The 23,470-nt window shown below is 36.4% G+C and overlaps 1 protein-coding gene across 3 annotated transcripts in view; it reads right to left on the reverse strand.

The window, feature by feature from the left end:
• The window catches only part of LOC104984283, a 69,911-nt gene extending 47,382 nt beyond the window's left edge, over positions 1-22,529 (reverse strand). For all 3 annotated transcript variants that reach the window (XM_010833951.1, XM_010833949.1, XM_010833950.1), the window contains exons 1-5: positions 19,840-22,529; positions 19,129-19,362; positions 16,282-16,480; positions 14,926-15,090; positions 2,219-2,268 (exon numbers count right to left, since the gene is read on the reverse strand). In XM_010833951.1, coding sequence (XP_010832253.1) covers positions 2,219-2,236 — 18 coding nt within the window. In that variant the 5' untranslated portion in view covers positions 2,237-2,268; positions 14,926-15,090; positions 16,282-16,480; positions 19,129-19,362; positions 19,840-22,529. The remainder of the gene's footprint in view (positions 1-2,218; positions 2,269-14,925; positions 15,091-16,281; positions 16,481-19,128; positions 19,363-19,839) is intronic.
• Positions 22,530-23,470: the final 941 nt, after the last annotated feature.

Below are 23,470 nucleotides of genomic sequence, written 5' to 3' on the forward strand. Positions count from 1 at the left end.
TCATAGAACTGAAGAGCAAAAATATAATAACAATTTTAAAATGAAGGACGTAAGTAGACATTTCTTCCAAAGACATAATAAAAATAGCCAATGAGTATATAAAAAGGTGTTCCACATCTTTAATCATGAGGAAAATGCACAATCAAAAGCACAATCATCCCACACCTATTAGGAGTTACGTCTATTATCAAAAAGACAAGAAATAACAAAAAGTGGGCAAGGATACAGAGAAAAGGGAATCCTTATATTGATACTACTTACTGGTAGGCATGTAAACTGGTATAACCAGCATGAAAAATAATATGGAGGTTCCTCAAGAAATTAAAAATGTAACTGTCATATCACCTAATAATGCCACTTTTGGGTATATAGCCAAAGGAAAAAAAATTCACATAAAATTTCACAAAATATAATCTCAAAGAGTTATCTATACTATGTTTATAGCATCATTATTCACAATAGCCAAGGTATGCAAACAACCTAAGTTGTTCAATGACATGAACGGATAAAGAAAATACAGGTATGTATGTATATATATGTGTGTATATATACACACGTATTTGATGCAATATTACTGACCCTTAAGAAAGAAGAAATTCTTGTCATATGTTACAATGTGTATGAATCTGGAGGACTAAGTGATATAAGTGATATAAGCCAGACAGAAAGCCAAATCACTCATGGTTTCATTTATATATGAAATCTGAAAAATAATAAAGTCAAACTCATAGAAACAGAATACAGTGGTTGGTGGGGACTTAGGGGTGGGAGAAATAGTGAACATTGGTAAAATGTACAAACTTCCAATTGGAACAATAAAGTCTGAGAAGTTAATGTATAACATGGTGATTATAGCAGGCAATGCCCTATTCATTGTACAATTAAAATTCATGAAGACAGTAAAATTTAAATGCTCTCTCACACACAAATATAAAAAATAAGTATGTTAGGTAATGGTGTTCTGATTAACTCAATGGGGGAATACTTTTATGTTGTATACATATATCAAATCATATTAAATATCACTTACCATTTCAATTGTCAATTACAACTCCATAAAGTTGGGAAAAACTTCAGGAATATGGATTTCTTAAACAATATCAAACAAAAGTAGTAGCAACTAGCACAACTAAGCCCTTATGATTCTACAGGCAACAGAGAGCATTTCCTGGTCCACTGACATCATTTCCCTAAATATCAATAAACCTGAAGACAGACTTATACTCCTATCAGTCCTAGTGCTGCTCCTCTGTCCTTTCTTGCTGCTGCTGCTAAGTCACTTCAGTCGTGTCTGACTCTGTGCGACCCCAGAGACAGCAGCCCATCAGGCTCCCCCGTCCCTGGGATTCTCCAGGCAAGAACACTGGAGTGGGTTGCCATTTCCTTCTCCAATGCATGAAAGTGAAAAGTCAAAGTGAAATCACTTAGTCATGTCAGACCCTCAGCGACCCCATGGACTGCAGCCCACCAGGCTCCTCCGTCCATGGGATTTTCCAGGCAAGAGTACTGGAGTTGGTTGCCACTGCCTTCTCCCTGTCCTTTCCTATTCAAATTCAAAAGGGTTAACAAAGTGGAAGTCACGGTTAACTGAAATTTATGGAACATTCACATGGAACCAACATAAGAGGGAGGATCCAGAGAGTGATCCTTTTCTAATTTCCCCAATTTGGCTATTTTTATGGGTTTTGCTATTACTTATTTTAAAATAGACTGAAAGAGTTACTATCTGTATGCCTACATCTCAAAAAAAATCATTAAATTCTATGTTCTTTCCTTTCAACACTGTCAAACACAAGAGACTGCCAAATAACTCAAATAGCATCACGTCGATCTAAAATAACACTATCACTTCTTTACTGTTATAGTCTCTCATTTTTGTGACCTCCTTCACTCATTCCTTCATAAATGTGTTTATGTCACAAACCAATTAAACTCTTATTTTCCAACATTACAGGAGAAGACAAAGTGATAGAAAAAAATCCCTGTCAAGTAGGAGCTCATTGTATACATTTCAGGAAAAAGAGACAACATAAGACAAAAAATAAATCTGAATTGGTATGTGTATTCATAAGGATACAATTACAAATTTAAGAGTAAATTGGCAAGCTAAAGCAAATAGGACTCAATACATGCAGCTATTTACATTAAGGCACACTGAACAATCCTGAGATACTTCAGATCTGAGTGCCATTCAACAGCGTTCTCATGCCCAACTTACCATTTTATCATGATCCATTCTGATACTCTCTCCAAACAGCACTTTATCCACTAAGAGAAGGGGATATGGGTAGGAATTATGAATTCACATTATAAATGTCAGTAACTATGCATCAACTAGACAATTTAATTACTATTGCTATTCCAAAGTAAATCAACAGCAATACTTTTTCTGAAGGTAATAAGGTCAGAAGAATTCTTAAACCTACTCAGAACAGCTGATTAAGTCAAAAGGAAAGTAAGAGGAGGAGGGAAATCTCCTGTTTTGGTGTCCTTTTAGAGACCAACAGTCTCTGACAACTTGGTCAGATCGCTGCTGACAGGGCATTTTCCCCATCTTCACAATCACCATAAAGGTGAATTTTCTTATTCTTTTGGACTCTGTGAACCTAACAGCAATGTGGCAAAAAGCTCACATACAATTCCCATTTTCTTTTCTTTATTATCTTTCTCAGTCTCTTATTGAAGACAAAGATTTTTCTTCCCTGCCCATCAATAGTCTGTATACATTTGTTCAGCACTCCTCAAATTTCAACACTAAACAAATGAACTGGGTCACAGAGATGAATATAACTATCATACTTGGAGAAAACACCCATAACACTTCAGGCATACAGATACAAAAGGGAAGGACTTTTTAAAGTTAGGAAGTTCAAAGACATAAATATAAAAAAAGTTCTCACTGAAATCAGCCACATAGACCGTACTGTGTAGTTCCTTCTCATGACTGAAAACCATCAATAACAGACTACATGCCACAATTTAATGTCTTAGTATTGATCTGTTCACAGTCCCTCTTCAAGATCAGCTTCTCACTTTCAAGGAAACTTTAAAACTAGAAAAGTTTATGTTACAGAGAAAATGAATACTTTTAGGGATATCACATACTGCTTAAAAGAAGCAATATTACAACATATGTTGATCCTATCCAGAGGAAAAAGTCTACTATCTATACAGCTTCTTATTTGTAAGATTTGGATTGTTTTTGTTTGAGAGAACATGGTAGGAAAAAAACAGGATACCTCTTGCTACATGCTACAGAAGCAGAAAGGAAAAAACCAAAAGGCTGCATCATACTACTCCATAACAATGAATGGGGATTTATAACTCAACCTGCAATTTTCAACATAAAGTCTAATTCAGCAAATCCTTGATTCCCTAATATTAAATCTGTACTTGTGCATTCCAACTCAGCATAAGATACAATATCTATGATTTCTCATCCATCACTACCATACTCCCAAAAACATTCTCAAAGAGCTGCCTCATGTGGGGGTCTCTATAAACTCTTACTTTCCTTGCCCTTTAAGTGACTGGCTAAATCATCAAACTTTCATTCATCCAAGCACTAAAGTATTTTAAATACCACAGTTACAATTATACACCTGTTATATGGTAGACTCTATGAGATAATAAATGGAAAGCAAAATATTAATAGGAAAACATCCCTGTCAAAAGGAGCTCATTATTTCTAGTCTATTTAAGCAGACACAACAATAAAACAAAATCTAGTAACTGAAATGTTAAGAGACCTAATAAAGCATGCTTCATATTAAATGGTAGCAATTTAGATAGTTTGGGCCAAAAAATTTCAGACTCATTTCCAAACCACTAGTTAGTAATACAATAAATTTCTGGAAATATTCCAGATTCAATTGGGAAAGATCATCATCCATAGTCCTGTCTGCTCCTCGACATTAATGACGTTTCTAATACTTACTATCCTCTAGAACAGGAGTACCCAACCTCTGGACTAGTACTTCCTGTCAGATTGGAATCAACATTAGATTAGAAATAAAGTGTACAATAAATGTAAAGCACTTGAAATCATCCTGAAACCGTCCCTCCAACCCTGGTCCATGGAAAAACTGTCTGCCATGAATAGGTCCCTGGTGCCAAAAATGGCTGGGGACTGCTGCTCTAGAACTATCATCTAAAATGTGGATTCAGGACACCTTAACCTTGGCCTTGTAGCTTTTCCCTTCAAAATTTTACCTTCTCTACATCCCATCTGACTTTGCTTCCTTGATTCCTAGCACCATCTTTTATTCACTTGGCCCCTCACCCATTATTCCTTTTTCCAACAATCTTTTCTCAGTATCTCACAAAAGTCAAAATCTCTGAAACTACTGCACAGCCTTGCCTTGATGAGATATTCTTCCATGGCTGAAGGATACAGGAACAGATAGACACAAGCGGAACTGCAAGCATACAGTTGCATGAAGGTTATTACGGTAATACTGATGGCTTGTAACGAAGACAATCAGTTCTACATGTATATAATGTGGAATTCTGAAGGGATCTCAGCCTGTACAACTGACATACATCCTTACTTTATCATGATTCAAGCAACCAATTCACAAGATATCACCATGTGTCTGTACCAGACTGACACTGGAATTACAGGGCAAATTGTTGACTCAGGGGGATCCTTTGAATTGGCCTTGACAATATTAAAAGTACTATTTACCTTTCCCTCTCCATATAGCACTTTTAGTAAAAATCAGTGATCTTCTCATTTCCAAACTTAATTGTGCCTTACAGTGCCATGCAAAGCTAACTGCTATCCCCAGTATTCCTTTTACAAATTCAATCTTTGTTTCTCTTCATGGACAATACAATCTTTTGGTCTTCAATGACCCTAGCCACTGCTGACAATCTCCTTTATTGGATGGCCCTGATTAACTCAATATCTAAATGCTAGCACATACAAGGCACAGTCTTCAGGTGAATACATTCCTATTCTTACATATACTTCATGCCTAGATCTCCTCCTTCCCTGTGGCCATAAGTAACAATCTTGTATTGATTAATCCAAAGTAACATCTCAATCCCCAATTCCCCCCTAAGCCCCAGAGTACTATTTCTACCATAAAAACCAGTACCTTAATCTGTGGGATTAACATAAGGCTGGCAAAATATATCTCTTTCTTATCATGCATTCTAAGAAACCCAATATTCTCTAGAATAGTAAATGGTATTCACTCAGGTGCTAAGGCCCTGATCTTATTTCTCCTATTTGAATTCTCTTCTGATCCCACCCAGAATCATTCAATATTTTATCAACACTTTCAAAACACATCCTAAATCTCAGTAATTCTCAACACTTCCATGTCAACAAGCCTAGCACACCACCTTTCACGTGATTATTAAAAGAACCATGTAATTTGCTTTCTTATTTCCATTTTTTTCACCACAGTGATCTTCATGCTATCTACCTTGCTTGAATACATAAAAATACAGAAAACTTAAGTACTGTAGAAGTCAGAATTTAAAACGTCTGAAAGACAAAAGCAGTTGGTATTAACTATTAATAAAATACAGCTACTGAACCATGCAATGACTCTTGCCTCAAGGACTATGTGAGAACATCCTATCTTGAAAAATGCTAAATGAGGCATTATGGGAAGAAATTTTTAGAGTCTATAATTCTTGAAAATAAATATTGACTTAATTATGGAAAAATTTTAAATAAAGACAACAGGATTTGTTTTATAATCCTCTATGATGAATTCCCAAGGATATCTTAAATGGCCAAATAAATGTGGAGGCAGTATCTTCAACCAATTATATAGTTTGCCTTGAAATTAACTTAGTGTCCTATGTTTGTTAAACCAAATACCCCAAGAATCACAGTCATGGAATTCTGCATAAATGATTTATCAGAGAGTAGTAAAAGTCAAGAAATATGGAGAGTTGAGAGGCTACAATCTTCTTGAACTTTTCCTAGACTAACTCATTCTGCTCCATATGGGAGGAAGAGGCTCCACTGTGACTGGAGACTCCAAGTAATTACTGGGCCTCTTTTTAATGAGGAGTCCCTGTGTGCTATGGTCACCCATGTGTTTATTCTTCTTTGTATCTTCATTCCATGTTTTCAAGCAGCTACCCTGAAAGGTACCTTTCCTCATGAAAAAGATCCAGCCATGTTGCATCCCTGCCCTCTTCTCCAAGATAAGGACATTACATTTACTTTTAAATCAGAGACTGAATTCTCTTTGGGACTACTCTTCGTGTATTAAAAAGTGTTTGGTATCACAGCTAACATCCCTGAGAATAATTAAATAGTAAAATGCTTTCCTGTTATCATTTCCTATTTAATTTTTTAAAACTTCCTTCATTCTATGAAATTTTAAGGTTTTGCTAGATTGAGACTGAATCTATGAATTTGGTAAAAAAAAAAAAAAAATGGAAGAGGATGTGTTTTAGTCAGGCAGATTTCAAATTTTCCAAGATATTCTTGTTATAGGTTTGAAAGCCCCATATTTATATTAAAGTAATAACAAAATGTCCTTAGTCCCTGGACTGTCTTCAATTGTTTCTCCTTGTTTAGATGACAATTTTCTTTAATGGTAATTCATTTGCCTGTTTATTTTGCACATTCTTTTAGCTCACACTTCATTTGTTTACAATCAGTGATTTGGCTTCACTTCCATATTCCCCTTAAAACATAAGGACATTTACTGAGCCTCTGCTACAAGACTCATCAGAGACTAAGTACAAAGTTAGAAATAGAGAGCAGGGAATACTCATGTGACCATTTTAACCAATGCCTTACGTAATGATACCTCTGTAAATATACTGCATTGGTTTACAATTTATAAATCAGTGTAACATTTCCATTACTGACTTGTGCCTCAGGACCAAGAGTCAGATTTTGAAACTCATCATATTCAGGATGATTAAGAACATTTCATCAAATTCCACCAGGCCATTTTTCAAAACTCAGAATATCTTTATTCTGGCATAAAACTTGGAATTATGACTGGTAGATTGCTTATACTTCCTTGGTTACTTACAGAGAACACAGAATTTAGCAACATACAGATTTTAGCCAACATAATCACTGTAGTCATCTATACACAGTACCACAGAAGACTGGAGTTCACTTGCCATCAGGCTCAGACACCAGATTAGGTTATGGAAGCCTAACAAAGCAAACAAAAGTAGGGAGGAACAATGGGAATGTACCATCTATATGGAATATTGATCTATAGCAAATCTGAACCTGGACTCCTTAGTCAGTTCAAGAAAACAGGTGAACATCTTGAATGTAACAGAGGATCCTTTCCTAGGTCCTCAAAGGTGGAGAAATTACAGAAAGAAACATTTTAGAACTGGTGAAATCTGAATATAGACTGTATCTTAGTGTAATATATTTGTACTACTGATCAATTTCATGATTCTGAGAAACATACCAAGGTTAATTTAAAAGGATGCCCTGGATATTACAAAGTGAATGCTGAAGTATTTGGGGTTATTTAGACATATCTGGAACTTACTCATAAGGGATTCTTAATATAAGAACAATAATTGGGCAGGTAGAAAGTTAAAGAAACAGGGAAGGAGAGATGGGGATGAAGGGAGGAAAAACTAGAAAAAGAACAAAACAATGTAGAAAAAAATCTGGGTGATGTGTATATGGAGGTTCTTTATAGATCTCTGCAATTCTAAATGTAAAATTATTTCAAAAATAAATTCAGAAAAAATAAACACTGGTATAAGATATACTTAGGAAGTTTGTAAACCCCCACAAAGCGCTACATTTAGAAGAGGTCAATGGTTTCTACCTCTGACAACTCTTGTGAATAGAATTGTCACTATTTTTTTTTTATTCATTGCCACTTAGTACTTACATTTAAGTTAAAAATACCATTTTCATCTATTAGACTGGCTAAAATGTTAAAGGACTGATAATATCCACCATGTACAATTTTTATGGAAATTAGCACTACCATTTCTCCATTTATGTTTGCTGTCCTAGAAAACATTTCAGAGCAAATTTACAGTATCTACTAAAACTAAAATATGCAGAATTGATGGTCCAACAATTCCACATCTAAAAATCTATCACAGAATTAGACCAATTTTTATATATAAAATTATATACATGACAATTATATGCAACAATAAAAACAAAGTTGACCTGCATTTCCAAATGAAGAAATGGAAAATTAATTATAATATGTACTTATACAGCCAATGGAAACTCTGCAGATAAACTCTATTGGTTTGGAAAATTTCTGCAAAATATTAAAGAAAAAATAAAGTTGTAAAACAACAAATACCGTAATGATGGCATACTTGTAAAATAAACTCAACATAAACTTAAATATAGACAAATTACTGACCTCTATACCACAAAGTCAACTCTTATCACTCCTACAAAGTAGGAATGTAGGATGAAGGATAAATGACTACAGTCTAAGTTGTTTAATAACCCTTCATTCTTGGATGCCCAGTTTCAACACACTAGGTATTAGGCTTGTACAGTGAGAGAGGTTGGGCAATGCAGTTAGTAGTTCCCTGATAAGACAGTGCATCTGATATTCCAGAAGTAGATAAAACTTTCAGTAAACACAACTATCTATCTATATTAAGCCCACTTAGGTGAACATCAGAGTAACGTGGATTTAAAGGAAAACCTCGCGTGTTTTTTCTAGTCCAGTCGCAAAGAAGAAAATGCCAGTATAGCCAAGAAAATTATAGAACTATTTCTCTACAAGATTGCATTATCATGGCTCAAAATGTCAACACAAGGATCTGGCTCTCCTTATACAACCAGAGTTGTGATGGGATCAAGATCTTAAATTCAGGTATGGGAAAGATGACAACTATAATCAAGAATCAGATCCTGTTCTAGATGAGACCTAGTAGATTCAATAAAGAGGAAAACTGGAGAGGTCTATTGCAGATAATACAAATATTTTAACAAGATCTTGTTTGGGACCCCTCTAAAAACTGTGAGCTTCTGATTCAAATAAGGAACAAAGTATCTTATAAATGATACCAAAACTGGCACATGGGAGGCACTGTAAAAGCCTGGCTATTACCTGGGACAAGACTACGGTGTCCATAGGGTTGCATTAATTACATTTATCAGACACAAATCTCACACTTGTAAAGTAAAACATGGATAAAAAAATGCAACAATGTAAATACAACAATAAAGAAAAACAAGATATATTCAGAGCACAGAGAAGTACAAACAACATTTCAGGCAATTAATTCTCAAAAGCATGCCAATTCTATTTCTGAGTATACATATATAAAAGATGTGCCCTTTGGGATATAAAGATGCAATAATGTCCAAAAGGGGGAAATAATGACAACATCTGAGTGCTGTGGATGGAATCACTGCAGAAGATATCTACGATCCTCTTGTCCACATGTTCACCACCTGGGAGAGTACAGAGGAAGAGATGGCAAACGAAAATAAACATCAAGTTATCACGCAGCCAGGCCTCATGACAGATGGGTATCATCTTTATGCCAAGATTTAACTGGTACTCCACGGAAAACAACTTCCATCATCCTAACTGCAAAAATCTATCTCCTAACTACAAACACCAGGTGTAAGTACAAAAATGATGAAACTGTAATTTTCTTTCCTCAGCTCATTTACTGAGACCCTGGTATCCATCTTGTATTCAAAATTATTTCCATGCCATTCAACCACACATGCATTCTTTGAAATACCATTTCCAATGTAACTTCTTACTGCTAATTTATAAACAGAGTTAAAAAAACAACAGCACAACCAAAAGGTAATAATGTGTTCTATGAATTCCTTAGTCTTTCATGGAAATCTCTCCAAAATCAAAACCCATTATCACAATATCCACATTCTCCCTGCTGGTGCAACTTCTGATGGTCATAACTGCAAGAAAACTCTTTGTATTTTAACTAGTGACTTCATTAAGTGTTTTTCATTAACAAGAGACAACTCAAAAATCTGAGGTTAAACTCAAATAATCACAAAGATCACTCACCTAGAGCCAGACATCCTGGAATGTGAAGTCAAGTGGGCCTTAGAAAGCATCACTACTAACAAAGCTAGTGGAGGTGATGGAATACCAGTTGAGCTATTTCAACTCCTGAAAGATGATGCTGTGAAAGTGCTGCACTTAATATGCCAGCCAATTTGGAAAACTCAGCAGTGGCCACAGGACTGGAAAAGGTCAGTTTTCATTCCAATCCCAAAGAAAGGCAATGCCAAAGAATGCTCAAACTACTGCACAATTGCACTCACTTAACGTGCTAGTAACGGAGAAGGCAATGGCACCCCACTCCAGTACTCTTGCCTGGAAAATCCCACGGACGGAGGAGCTTGGTAGGCTGCAGTCCATGGGGTCGCTAGGAGTCGGACACGACTGAGCAACTTCTTTCACTTTTCACTTTCATGCATTGGAGAAGGAAATGGCAACCCACTCCAGTGTTCTTGCCTGGAGAATCCCAGGGACAGGGGAGCCTGGTGGGCTGCCATCTATGGGGTTGCACAGAGTCCGACATGACTGAAGCGACTTAGCAGCAACATGCTAGTAAAGTAATGCTTAAAGTTCTCCAAGCCAGGCTGCAGCAATACGTGAATAGTGAACTTCCTGATGTTAAGCTGCTTTTACAAAAGGCAGAGGAACCAGAGATCAAATTGCCAACATTCACTGGATTGTTGAAAAAGCAAGAGAGTTCCAGAAAAACATCTATTTCTGTTTTATTGACTATGCCAAAGCCTTTGACTGTGTGGATCATAATAAACTGTGGAAAATTCTGAAAGAGATGGGAATACCAGACCACCTGACCTGCCTCTTGAGAAATTTGTATGCAGGTCAGGAAGCAACAGTTAGAACTGGACATGGAACAACAGACTGGTTCCAAATAGGAAAAGGAGTATGTCAAGGTTGTATATTGTCACCCTGCTTATTTAACTTATATGCAGAGTACATCATGAGAAACGCTGGGCTGGAAGAAGCACAAGCTGGAATCAAGATTTCTGAGAGAAATATCAGTAACCTCAGATATGCAGATGAGATCACCCTTATGGCAGAAAGTGAAGAGTAACTAAAGAGCCTCTTGATTAAAGTGAAAAGAGGAGAGTGAAAAAGTTGGCTTCAAACTGGACATTCAGAAAACGAAGATCATGGCATCTGGTCCCATCACTTCATGGCAAATAGATGGGGAAACAGTGGAAACAGTGTCAGACTTTACTTTTTGGGCTCCAAAATCACTGCAGACGGTGATCGCAGCCATGAAATTAAAAGACGCTTACTCCTTGGAAGGAAAGTTATGACCAACCTAGACAGCATATTAAAAAGCAGAGACATTACTTTGCCAACAAAGGTCTGTCTAGTCAAGGCTATGGTGTTTCATGTATCGATGTGAGAGTTGGACTGTGAAGAAAGCTAAGTGCCGAAGAATTGATCCTTTTGAACTGTGGTGTTGGAGAAGACTCTTTAGAGTCCCTTGTACCTCAAGGAGATCCAACCAGTCCATTCTAAAGGAGATCTGTCCTGGGTGTTCACTGGAAGGACTGATGCTAAAGCTTAAACTCCAATACTTTGGCCACCTCATGGGAAGATTTGACTCATTGGAAAGGACTCTGATGGTGGGAGGGTTTGGCAGCAGCAGGAGAAGGGGACGATGGAGGATGAGATGGCTGGATGGCATCACTGACTCAATGGACATGAGTCTGAAATGAACTCCGGGAGTTGGTGATGGACAGGGAGACGTGGCGTGCTGCGATTCCTGGGGTCACAAAGAGTCGGACATGACTGAGCAACTGAACTGAACTGAAATAAATTAATAAATTTGCCAAACTAAGCTAAAAGTAGCCTACATAAAAATGCATTCCCAGTTTGGATTCAGATTTCTTCCAACTATGATAGATATCTTTGGAACAACTAATAAATTTACATGAGGATTTATTTTAAAATATATTAAAGGATTCTAGTTAATACTAGGCATAGGAAATTGTAGTTATGTGTTCTGTACACATACATAGGCCCAAAGTATCGCTGTATTTCTAATTTTCAAAATTTGGCAATGTTCTGATAACTATTAGTTCTAGTTGCTAAATATGTGAAAGTTCATTACACTCTCTTCTGTCTTTGAAACTTTTTATAACAAAAACTGGATAGTTCTCAAAAAGCTACCCAGGAAATTGCCATGACTCCTAGCAATTTTATTTCTAAGTAAAAACCCAAAAGATATGAAAACAGAGACTCAGACATTTCTATACCAGTGTTCATAGAATCATTGTTCAATGTGGATAGCTACTAGCCCTATTATTCAAAGAGCGGAAACATCCAAGTTCATCAACAGAAAAAATGTGGTTTATACATAGAAATCCATAAAAAGAAAAATGAAGTTCTGATACTTATCTTGCTCTCAAATTTTATTTCCCTTAAAGAACCAGGGATCCTAGGAGAAATGGTGGGTTTCACACTGGGGTTAAGATAAGAACAAAATGAACCTGGATACTGTTACTAGAGAAAGGATAGGGACATGTTGAGAAGACAGAGGCCAAATGTAGGGCAATTCAGGAAAAAAAAAAAAATAGTGTAGTGGAGACCCATGTTTATCTATAGTGTAAAGAAAATATCCATGAGTCTACACTGAAATGAGTAACTGAAAAACTGAATGGGGGAGAATGGACAACTCCCAATTGGACAACTTCACATAATAAAATGTAGGCACAGAGGAAACCAGAATTGAAAGACACATGTACCCCAGTGTTCATCACAGCACTGTTTACAACATCCAGGACATGGAAGCAACCTAGACGTCCAATAGTAGATGAATGGATAAGACTGTTGTGGTATGTATACACAATGAAATATTACTCAGCTATTAAAAAGAATATATTTGAATCAGTTTTAATGAGGTGGATGAAACTGGAGCCTATTATACAGAGTAAAGTCAGTCAGAAAGAAAAACACCAATACAGTATACTAACACATATATATGGAATTTAGAAAGATAGTAACAATTACCCTATATGCAAGACAGCAAAAGAGACACAGATGTAAAGAACAGTCTTTTGCACTCTGTGGGAGAAGGCGAGGGTGGGATGATTTGAGAGGGTAGTGTTGAAACGTGTATATTATCATATGTGAAGTGGATCGCTGGTCCAGGGTTGATGCATGAGACAGGGTGCTCAGGGCTGTGCACTGGGATGACCCAGCGGGATGGGATGGGGAGAGAGGTGGGAGGGGGTGCTCAGGATGGGGACACATGTACACCCATGGCTGATTCATGTCAATGTATGGTAAGAACCACTACAATATTGTAAAGTAGTTAGCCTCCAATTAAAATAAATAAATTAAATAAATATATAAATAAATAAAAATAAAATGTAGACTTGACAGATTTTCTTAAAATTATGATTTGACAAGAAACTTCAATACACACTAAAATTAGCATATCAAAGTATGATAAAGAGTACTGGCATTATCTTTCACAAAAGATACTTATTAATAACAACACTAAGTAAGTAAAGCTACATCACTAGTCATAAAGCACTGTTAACATTTGTTGTTGGTTAGAATGTCCGACTCTCTTGAGATTCCATGGACTGTAGCCCGCCAGGCTCCTGTCCATTGGATTTCTTCAGCAAGAATACTGGAGTGGGGTATCATGCCCTCCTCCAGGGGGTCTTTCAGACCCAGGAATGCAACCCAAGTCTCCTGCTTGGCAGGTGGATTCTTTACCACTGAGCCACTAGGGAAGCCCACTGTCAACATTATATGATCCCTAGTGATTTCCTTGGAGAAGGAAATCACAACCCACTCCAGTGTTCTTGCCTGGAGAATCCCAGGGACGGGGGAGCCTGGTGGGAGGCCGTCTATGGGGTCGCACAGAGTTAGACACGACTGAAGTGACTTAGCAGCTAGCAGCAGCAGCAGTGATGAACTGAGAACTACATCACTTTCATAGTATTTTTGCCAAAAGTGTATAATTTCAAACTCAAAGGGAAGAAAAAAAAGCACACAAACCCAGATGCGCATGGTTCACGTATTTTGTAGATTCTCCAAGTGTTAAAAATCAAGAAAATCCAAGCAAACTGAACACCCGTCCCAAATGAGAGATTAAGTAGACTTTGACAACTACATGCAATGTTGGATACCACTTTAGATGTATAAAATTATCAGTTGATAATAACACATCAATAGACATTTACTGTTTTTTATAACTGTATACCACAGATGAAAGATGTTTACATAAGTAGTTGGAAAATATTAAAAACACAAACGAACAACAAAGCCTATGTAGTTCCCTGCAATATTCATGGAGGTATAAAGTCATATATCAATATAGAATTAAAAACTATATAAGGCTAGTATTTCCTGTTTTCCAGTCTACATGAAAAAACACTCAAAACAGTTTTGACAGAGCTAGTAAAGCAAACACAAAATAAAGTTCTGTGTTTAGGACTATCTTCTCAGAAAGTGCCAATAAAATAATGATGGCTATAATAGGGGCTATAAATAGGGCTATAAAAGAGATAATATAAAAATAAACAAATTGTAGTTCACCTATTCATTGGATACAAAGATTTTCATTTTTAGAAAAATTCAGTTATGTTATCTTAATCAATAATTAAAATGGCAAATATGATCAACTTGAAAACAAAATATATTTTATTAAACCTGTCACTAAATTTGATGAAAAATTCTTAATTAAAAGGAGAAAAAGTTCCTAAGATGACTCTTAAGTACTTAAAAATTAAAATCATAATGAGTTTCAATGAAATTGTATTTAAAAAATATTAAAGCTGATTTACATATATTAATATGGAAAAAAACTAGTTTTGCAATCCCTATCACTATATTAACAAAACTATGAAATGCTTGGGAATGAATTTTAAAAAGAAAGCTAAACTAGCAGTATTCCAACATAACAATTTGATTTTAGAAAAATATAAAGACATACCTTGTTGTTTGACAGGAAGACTCAATTTTAAAGAGATCTAGTCTCTCCTAATTAATCTATTAAATTGTTGCAAATGAAATAAAAACTGCATTATTTTTTTCCAACTTGCAAAGTAATGTTAAGCATCAATTGAGAGAAAAAATGCAAGTGTTGACAGGGAATATTCTGAAAAAGAAGAGAAATGAGATAGAGCTCAATGGAATATAAGATTCATCAGTAATTTTAAAGTAACAATAGAAAGTAAAGCAGACAAATAAATAGAAATTCAACCAATTATATGTCAGAATTTCTATGATTACGGTAGAAGTGAAGATGAGTTGTAACTACCTAAGTCAAGGTAAACAATTTGAATATGTAATGCTTTAAAACCACAAGTAAGGATAAATGGAAAGAGAAATAAAATGGCAAAACATCTGATGAAAAAAAACATAGATGAAGAAATGATACTAATACAAACATGTTTTAAAGAAAAACACAAAACTCAAAAGGCATAAAACATAGTATGATTATATTTTAATACACAACCAAAATACAAAACACCACAGTAAATTGACAGCAATAAAATATGGTATTTCATTTGCACTACACTTAGACATTGATATACCAAGGAAAATGAAAGGAAAAAAAAAAACAGAGCAAAATGAAATAATGCAAGAGACTGTAAGGATTAAGCATATATGAAGATGACAGACTGAACAGTTACAGAAGAAAGGCAATTTCTTTGTAACATCATATTGCCAAAAAATAAAAATGTAACATTTATACAGTTTTAGGAAATATATCCACATAAACACTTGTAGATAAGATTGATGAAATCCTGTCTATATAATGGGGGAAAATCTATTTTACTTTGGACTCGAAACTATAAATTTTGGGTATCCTTAGTCTTCACAGTTTCATTGGAATTATTTCAACAAATTAGTTGGATAAATTTACAATTTATATATAAACAACGCTTACTGCATAGAAAAATCTGTGGCTAGTATATACAGATCCCCCAAAATGCCATGAGTGTTAACTGATCAATAAACCCACAAGAAGTGCACAAAATTTCATCAATAAGTAGATAACACAGAGGTGGGAGAATCAGAGGAGGAAAAACAGCATTTAAGAAGTAAAATGTTACACTTAAAATTTTCCATATCCTTTGAAATCTTGAAAATTGTGTTTTTTATGAATCAATTTTAAATTTCCCTGTGATAAATGAAAATTTTAAATATATGCACTACTACTTCTGGGAGCAATGAAATGAAGCTTTGACATTACAAAGTCCTGAGCCTCTTTGTGTAACAATGTCTCCATCATTCAAGCTCCTGAGATTCAGTCCAATAGCAACAATGAAAACAGTCCACATGCCTGGTTACAATTCTCTCCAATATCACCCTTTAAATTTGAGCCTTCTCAGCCTGTTTTTATGATCTACAGGGAGTGTCTGTTGCAATATAATAATGAGGAATTGCCATACATTATGAAGACTATTTTCTGGTTTTATGGAAGATGGTGGCAGAATCAACAGTATCAGTTTTCCTACGTAGTCATCACTTGAGAGGACACACTGGGGAAAAAATGGGTAAAGGTTAGTAGCACACTTCATTTCATTACATAAAATGAAATGCAATAAATAGCTATTCTAATATGAAAAAACAACAAGTCAATCAAAATTTGCTTTGGAATTCTTTTAACAATGAGAAAGCCAGGTATTGGTAGTCTTATATCTTGCTTCTTATATTGTCTCCTCACATTGTCTATGCTTCCTTTTTATTACTCTTTCATCTACAGATCACTTACTCATGATATCATGCAATCTACATGGCTTTCTGTATAAGAAACATACCAATACCTAAATATTGCAATGAAAATAACCAAGAAACTTAGTCCATTTGATAAGAAAAATAGTAACTATATTAAAGATATAGAGGCTACAATGGAACTTAGGAAACATTTAGTTCCTAATCCATTACTCTGCTGCTGCATCGCTTCAGTCGTGTCCGACTCTGTGCAACCCCATAGATGGCAGCCCACCAGGCTCCCCCGTCCCTGGGATTCTCCAGGCAAGAGTACTGCAGTGGGGTGCCATTGCCTTCTCCGCCCATTACTCTAGTTCCCATTAAAATGGCTGAGCAGGTACCTCTCAAAAAACCATTAATCTTCTCTTTGAAAAAATGAAAGAAAATGGAAGGACAATGGGTCTGTCATGTCTGACTCTTTGTGACCTCATGGACTATACAGTCCATAGAATTCTCCAGGCCAGAATACTGGAGTGGGTAGCCTCTCTCTCTCCAGAGGATCTTCCCAACCCAGATATCGAACCCAGGCCTCCTGCAATGCAGGCGGATTTTTCACCAGCTAAGCTACAAGGGAAGGCCAAGAATACTGGAGGGGGTAACCTATCCCTTCTCCAGTGGATCTTCTTTACCAACCGAGCTATGAGGGAAGCCTGTAATCTTCTCTTTAGTTATGATTTATGCCTGAGGAAAAAGGCAACATTTTCTGATTAAAACCGTTACTTTCAAGGTTATCCCATGGACAGCAGATGGGCAATAAGGCTTTCTGAGAAAGAATGTTTAACAATTTGTCAGTATTCAGTTCTTGCCCGTCCATCCCATGAAGTAATCTTACAGCAAGGTAGAATGGGAAATGAAGGAAAAGCTCCTGGAGTGTCAAGGGCAGGAATTCCGCATCTGTTACAACATTACTGACTTCATCAACAGCTGTCCCCTCTCATTCTTCCTATAGTTCCACAGCTTCAGGAGTTCTAAGATTCTACATTTCAGTATCTACATACTGGACCTGAATCTTTTCTATTTTGCATTTCCCAAGTGACTTAATCCAAAAATCATGTACTTTTTTTCTAATTTCTTATCTTTTGCCTAATTAATTCCCCAAATCACAAAACAATTCAGTATGACTTTATGTCAGGCAATGAGTAAGATATTTGCCAAAAATAATCTGCAAGAGATTCTGAGTGTGAGAAAAGTGGAATTCTGAAAATCAAGGACCCCTTCAAAAACAAAACAAAAAACTACTGAAGCTCCACATCTGTAGCTCTTAACCTGTTGTACTGTCTTCAATCTGGTCTTACAAGCTACCTGTGCCTGCAGTCACCTTGGCAGTATCCCACCATGCTATGAAATTCTGGTTGGCCATATGATAAGGTTAGCCAACAGAATATGGCAGAAATGATGTTACATGACCTCTGAAACCAGATCAAAAAAGGCCATGCCACTTCAAACACTTATTTTTATGATTGAAGTGAGAACCTGTGTGATGGTTAAAAGCCTTTTAGCTAAGCCCAACCTTCCAAGTCATCTAAAACCAGTGCCAGATTTGAGTGAAGAAGTATCCAGAAGACTCTAGTGGTTTGAATCACTCTCAACCATTGAACTGGGTCTTCCCAGTTAATTCTAAATACATTCTGGCACTCTCAGAAATCTTCACCCACAGAATCTGTAGAAATAGCACAAGAATGTATTATATATCACCAAATTTAGGATAATTTGTTACCTATATGTTATCTGAACAATAAACACTAGCTGCCACCAAAATTCTATCAAATTTAAGAAAAGCAGAATATCAGTTCCTGTCTAACCAAAATGCCCTGCCCTGAATCAAATGAGCACTCAGACTGCCCTTACAATCACTATCACCAAGGGGTTTTCCTGAGCCCAGAGATGGGAGTCAAGAAAACCTGGAATGAGCAATAATGCAACTGGTCTGGTGACAACAATTATTGACATTAAAACAAAGATGGCAAAAGTATCTTTTCTTAAACTACTACCTCCCTACAGGGAAAAAGAAGAAACATAGTAAGGTAAAACACACAGCATTCTGACCAAACACTGAAGCAGCAGCTTAAGTGGAGGCTAATGTCGAACTAACACTTAGAAACAGTTCCTCATTAATCAACCCTGTAGCTGATTCAACTCTCCAACTTCAACATGACTTTGCTACTATTAGTCTATTAGCACCTTTTTTAGGCTGCCATCCACCTCTACCATTATACCACCAAACTACACATGCAAAAATAGCTGGTCTATTCCCTAATTTATAATTAGTAAAATATTGATCATCATTTGTTTTGCAATATTAGTTATGTTATTGTATTTGGTGTTGAGTAAATTAATTGAAGGCCGGCCATTGACTACATTATTCATGGACTCCATCTTTAATACAATTATATTTTTAAATAACTGGCTTACTTACTGATTCTCAGGAATATCTGATAATTCCAAGCTGCACAAGAACAAAGTCTGCACCAGTGTTATTTTCCTGAGCCTAGCCAAAATCTTGTCCTAATACAGCATTTCTTGATCCAGAACCTTCTTACTTGTGGTTTACAGTTGAGATTTATAAATTAAGGAACTCCATAGGAAGAATGTTCCTGATGATGTCAGATATCCTCAGATTATCTGCATGTTTTTCTTTCACCATATTTACCTGAGAAGCAAGAATACAATAAAGCCAAGGTCAGATACAAATAAAACTCCAGGAGACACTAATTATGATAACTTTAGAAGTGACAGGAATAGTGAATGCAAATTAAAAAACTAGCAAATATGACTGGCCCAAACAGAATTTTTTTTTTTTTTTTTACTTACACCTTCTCAGAGTACTTTCAGCATGAATGTTGAGACTACTGAAATTTTTCTTACCAATTCTGAATAATCTAAAAAGCCATAAAAGACCTATGATCAATCCATTTAACAGACTCAAACTACTGTAAAAGACAATAATCCATTCTCCTATTAGGCCCATTAATTAAGAGTAATTCCCAAGCTATTCCAAGAGACTTTCCTTCAACAATTAGCCATAAATATGGCACTGTCTTATAAAATTACCCTTTATAGAAACTTTCAATGACTATTTTTATCATTCATGTGTTTGTCAACCCAAATATAACTGTATAGCACCTACCTCAAATCCCATCTTCTCCTTTCTTTCCGAGGGTAATCAAATTCTCTTTGTTTCACTGTTTAAAACTCTCTGCAGCACTAGTATCTAAGTCACACGTTCTTCATGATCACTCAAAACTATGCGTGACAGTCACTGGGAATATAAAGCTGGATACAACAGCCCAACACTCCCAAAACGTCAACAGGTAACGATGAAGACAAGCACAAACTGGCTGTATCTTTTAAGTTCCTTTGGTTGTTAGATGTTGCTTTTGAAATACATTAAAAAATTTAAAGGCAGTAAATAGCAGCTGTCCCTTTTTTTCTGGTATGTTTATATAGTAATGTTAATTTTTTGCTATGATTTCCCAGACAATTTCTATTCCATAATGCACATTTGCACTTTTACATTGTCATATAGCAACATATGTTTTAGTATTGAACTTACACATGTGCAAAAGTTTCAAGAAGAATGCTAAAATAATCACCATTATAGTTAACACTACTGAGAAAGCATTATTTAACTCTATTATCATGTCAGAATAAACCCATTCCTTAGGAATAGTAACCATTAATATTTCAAATAGAAAAAACAGAGGCATATGGACACATCTCAGCATACACATTTAGTTGTTATCTGTTCAAAAATGACAATTAAAAGAATCAACTTAAAACATTCTTCTATATCAGAATATTTTTTCAGTGTCTGAATGACAGTCAAACAAATAAGCTATCATTACAATTCCTCTTTTAATGATGTATATTTCAGACATTCAAATTATGTTACAATCTGTAACATATTTTCTTCTTTATGAATTTGAGAACAGTAATAGGTAAAATCCCATCAGCAAGTTTTATCATTTCAAAAGTTTTACATATTCAAATTTTGATTGTCACTGCCACAATTCTACACAAAATAAGATATACTAATGATACCTCTAACAAATTTTCATTATTTACATTATAAGCAACTGAGAATACTCCTGACATTAGTTACTGATTATACTATAAAAATTTAAATACCCACCAGAAAACTTTCAAAAGCTCTCAGAAAAAAACCCTCAAAATCACATAAATTCTGTTCTCACAAAAGTATATATGGAAACATTAAAAAAAATACATAGCCACTTAAACATTTTACATAAAAATTAACATTCGTTTAGATATAAATGAAGCAGGTTTCTACACATTTAAGCTTATAACTGAAATTCTATTTTCATTTTTTTCCTAAAAAGAAAAAAAGCAAGGCATGAATAGATGTTTAAAAAGAAATTATCCCTAAAACTAATTTTACATATATATGTGTATATACATTTACAGTATGTTTGTATATGCATATAAATTCTCAACCAGTATGTGTATATAGTATAGAAAAATAACCATTACTTGATATTAGCTATGAGAATAGCTATGACTTAAATGACAATTCCTTTAATGTCTTCCTTTCTTCCTAAAGATAAAAATAAAATCCTTTGGTCATTTTTCTTTGTTAAAAGTATACAATCTAATCTTTTCCTATGAGAATCTAACAATCTGAAGACATGGAGACAATCTAGGTATCCCTATGCCCAAAAAAATCACTGCATAAACACCAACTGTAATGACAGACCCAAGATGGAAGAGCAGATGGTCAGGTGCTCATCTTCTCAACTCCAAAATTACAACTTGCTGCTGCACAACCACTGATGGGAGAATGAAGGATCCCACCAAAAAAGGAAACTCCACGTCCAAGGGCAAAGGAGAAGCTCCAGCAAGATGGCTGGACTGGCGAAATTGTGTCTAGAATCAAACCCCATATCCACCAGAGATGCTTGGAGGGCTCAAACAAAACCTTGGGCTCACCGGGGATGCCAGAGTCTGAGCCAGACCTGCCTTTGCGTTTGAGTGTCTCCTGTGGCGGCATGGATCAGCAGGGGCCTACCGCTGGGGCAGGGGCTCTGGATGCAGCAGACCTGGGTATAGCATAAGCACTCCTGGAGAAGGTCACTATTAACCCCACAACAGAGCCGCCAGAACTTACACAGGACTGGGGAAACAGACTCTTGGAGGGCACAAAGAAAACCTTGTGTGCACCGGGACCCAAGAAAAACGACCAGTGGCCCCAAAAGAAACTGACTCAGGCTTGCTGGTGAGTGTCCAGGAGTCTCTGGTGGACGCCTGGGTCGGCAGTGGCCTGCTACAGAGTCGGGGCACTGAGTAAAGCAATGCGTACACAGGACCTTTTGAAGGAGGTCGCCATTATCTTCATTACCTCCACCACAGTTTGGCCTCAGTTCAAACAACAAAGCGGTAACATAGCCCCACCCATCAACAGAAAATCAGATTAAAGATGTACTGGGTATGGCCCAGCCCATCAGAAGAAGACCCAGTTTCCCCTTAGTCAGTCTCTCGCATCAGGAAGCTTCCATAAGCCTCTTAGTCTTCTCCATAAGAGGGCAAACAGAATGAAAACCACAATCACAGAAAACTAATCACATGGACCACAGCCTTGTCTAACTCAATGAAACCACGAGCCATGCTGTGTAGGGCCACCCAAGATGGACGGGTCATGGTGGAGAGTTATGGAAAAATGTGCTCCACTGGAAAAGTAAAAAGCAACAGTTAGAACTGGACATGGAACAACAGACTAGTTCCAAGTAGGAAAAGGAGTATGTCAAGGCTGTATATTGTCACCCTGCTTATTTAACTTCTATGCAGAGTACATCATGAGAAATGCTGGGCTGGAGGAAGCACAAGCTGGAATCAAGATTGCCGGGAGAAATATCAATAACCTCAGATATGCAGATGACACCACCCTTATGACAGAAAGCAAAGAACTAAAGAGCCTCTTGATGAAAGTCAAAGAGGAGAGTCAAAAAGTTGGCTTCAAACTGGACATTCAGAAAACGAAGATCATGGCATCTGGTCCCATCACTTCATGGCAGATATATGGGGAAACAGTGGAAACGAAGCCTGACTTTATTTTTCTGGGCTCCAAATTCACTGCAGATGGTGACTGCAGCCATGAAGTTAAAAGACGCTTGCTCCTTGGAAGAAAAGTTATGACCAACCAAGACAGCATATTGAAAAGCAGAGACGCTACTTTGCCAACAGAAGTCCTTTCTAATCAAAGCTATGATTTTTTCCAGTAGTCATGTATGATGTGAGAGTTGGACTATAAAGAAAGCTGAGCGCCAAAGAATTGATGCTTTAGAACTGTGGTGTTCGAGGAGACTCTTAAAGAGTCCCTTGGACTCCAAGGGACCAGTCCATCCTAAAGGAAATCAGTCCTGAACATTCACTGGAAAGACAGATGCTGAAGCTGAAACTCCAATATTTTGGCTACCTGATGCAAAAAACTGACTCATTTAAAAAGACCCTGATGCTGGGAAAGATTGAAGGCAGGAGAAGGGGATTAAAGAGGATGAGATGGTTGGAGGGCCATCACCCACTCAATGGACATGAGTTTGAGTAAGTTCCAGGAGTTGGTACTTGACAGGGAAGCCTGGCATGCTGCCATGGGGTCGCAAAGAGTCGGACATGACTGAGCAACTGAACACCAAAATATTACACAGTCCTAAAAGCCAATTATGAGTTGTATTCCACTGCTAATACATTCATAGAAGCCACCTCATGATATTGTTATATTTACAAATTTATACTTAGTGAAATCC

The sequence above is a fragment of the Bison bison genome, unplaced genomic scaffold (assembly GCF_000754665.1).
Source record: "Bison bison bison isolate TAMUID 2011002044 unplaced genomic scaffold, Bison_UMD1.0 scf7180017863974, whole genome shotgun sequence".
In the NCBI taxonomy this organism is placed as follows: domain Eukaryota; kingdom Metazoa; phylum Chordata; class Mammalia; order Artiodactyla; family Bovidae; genus Bison; species Bison bison.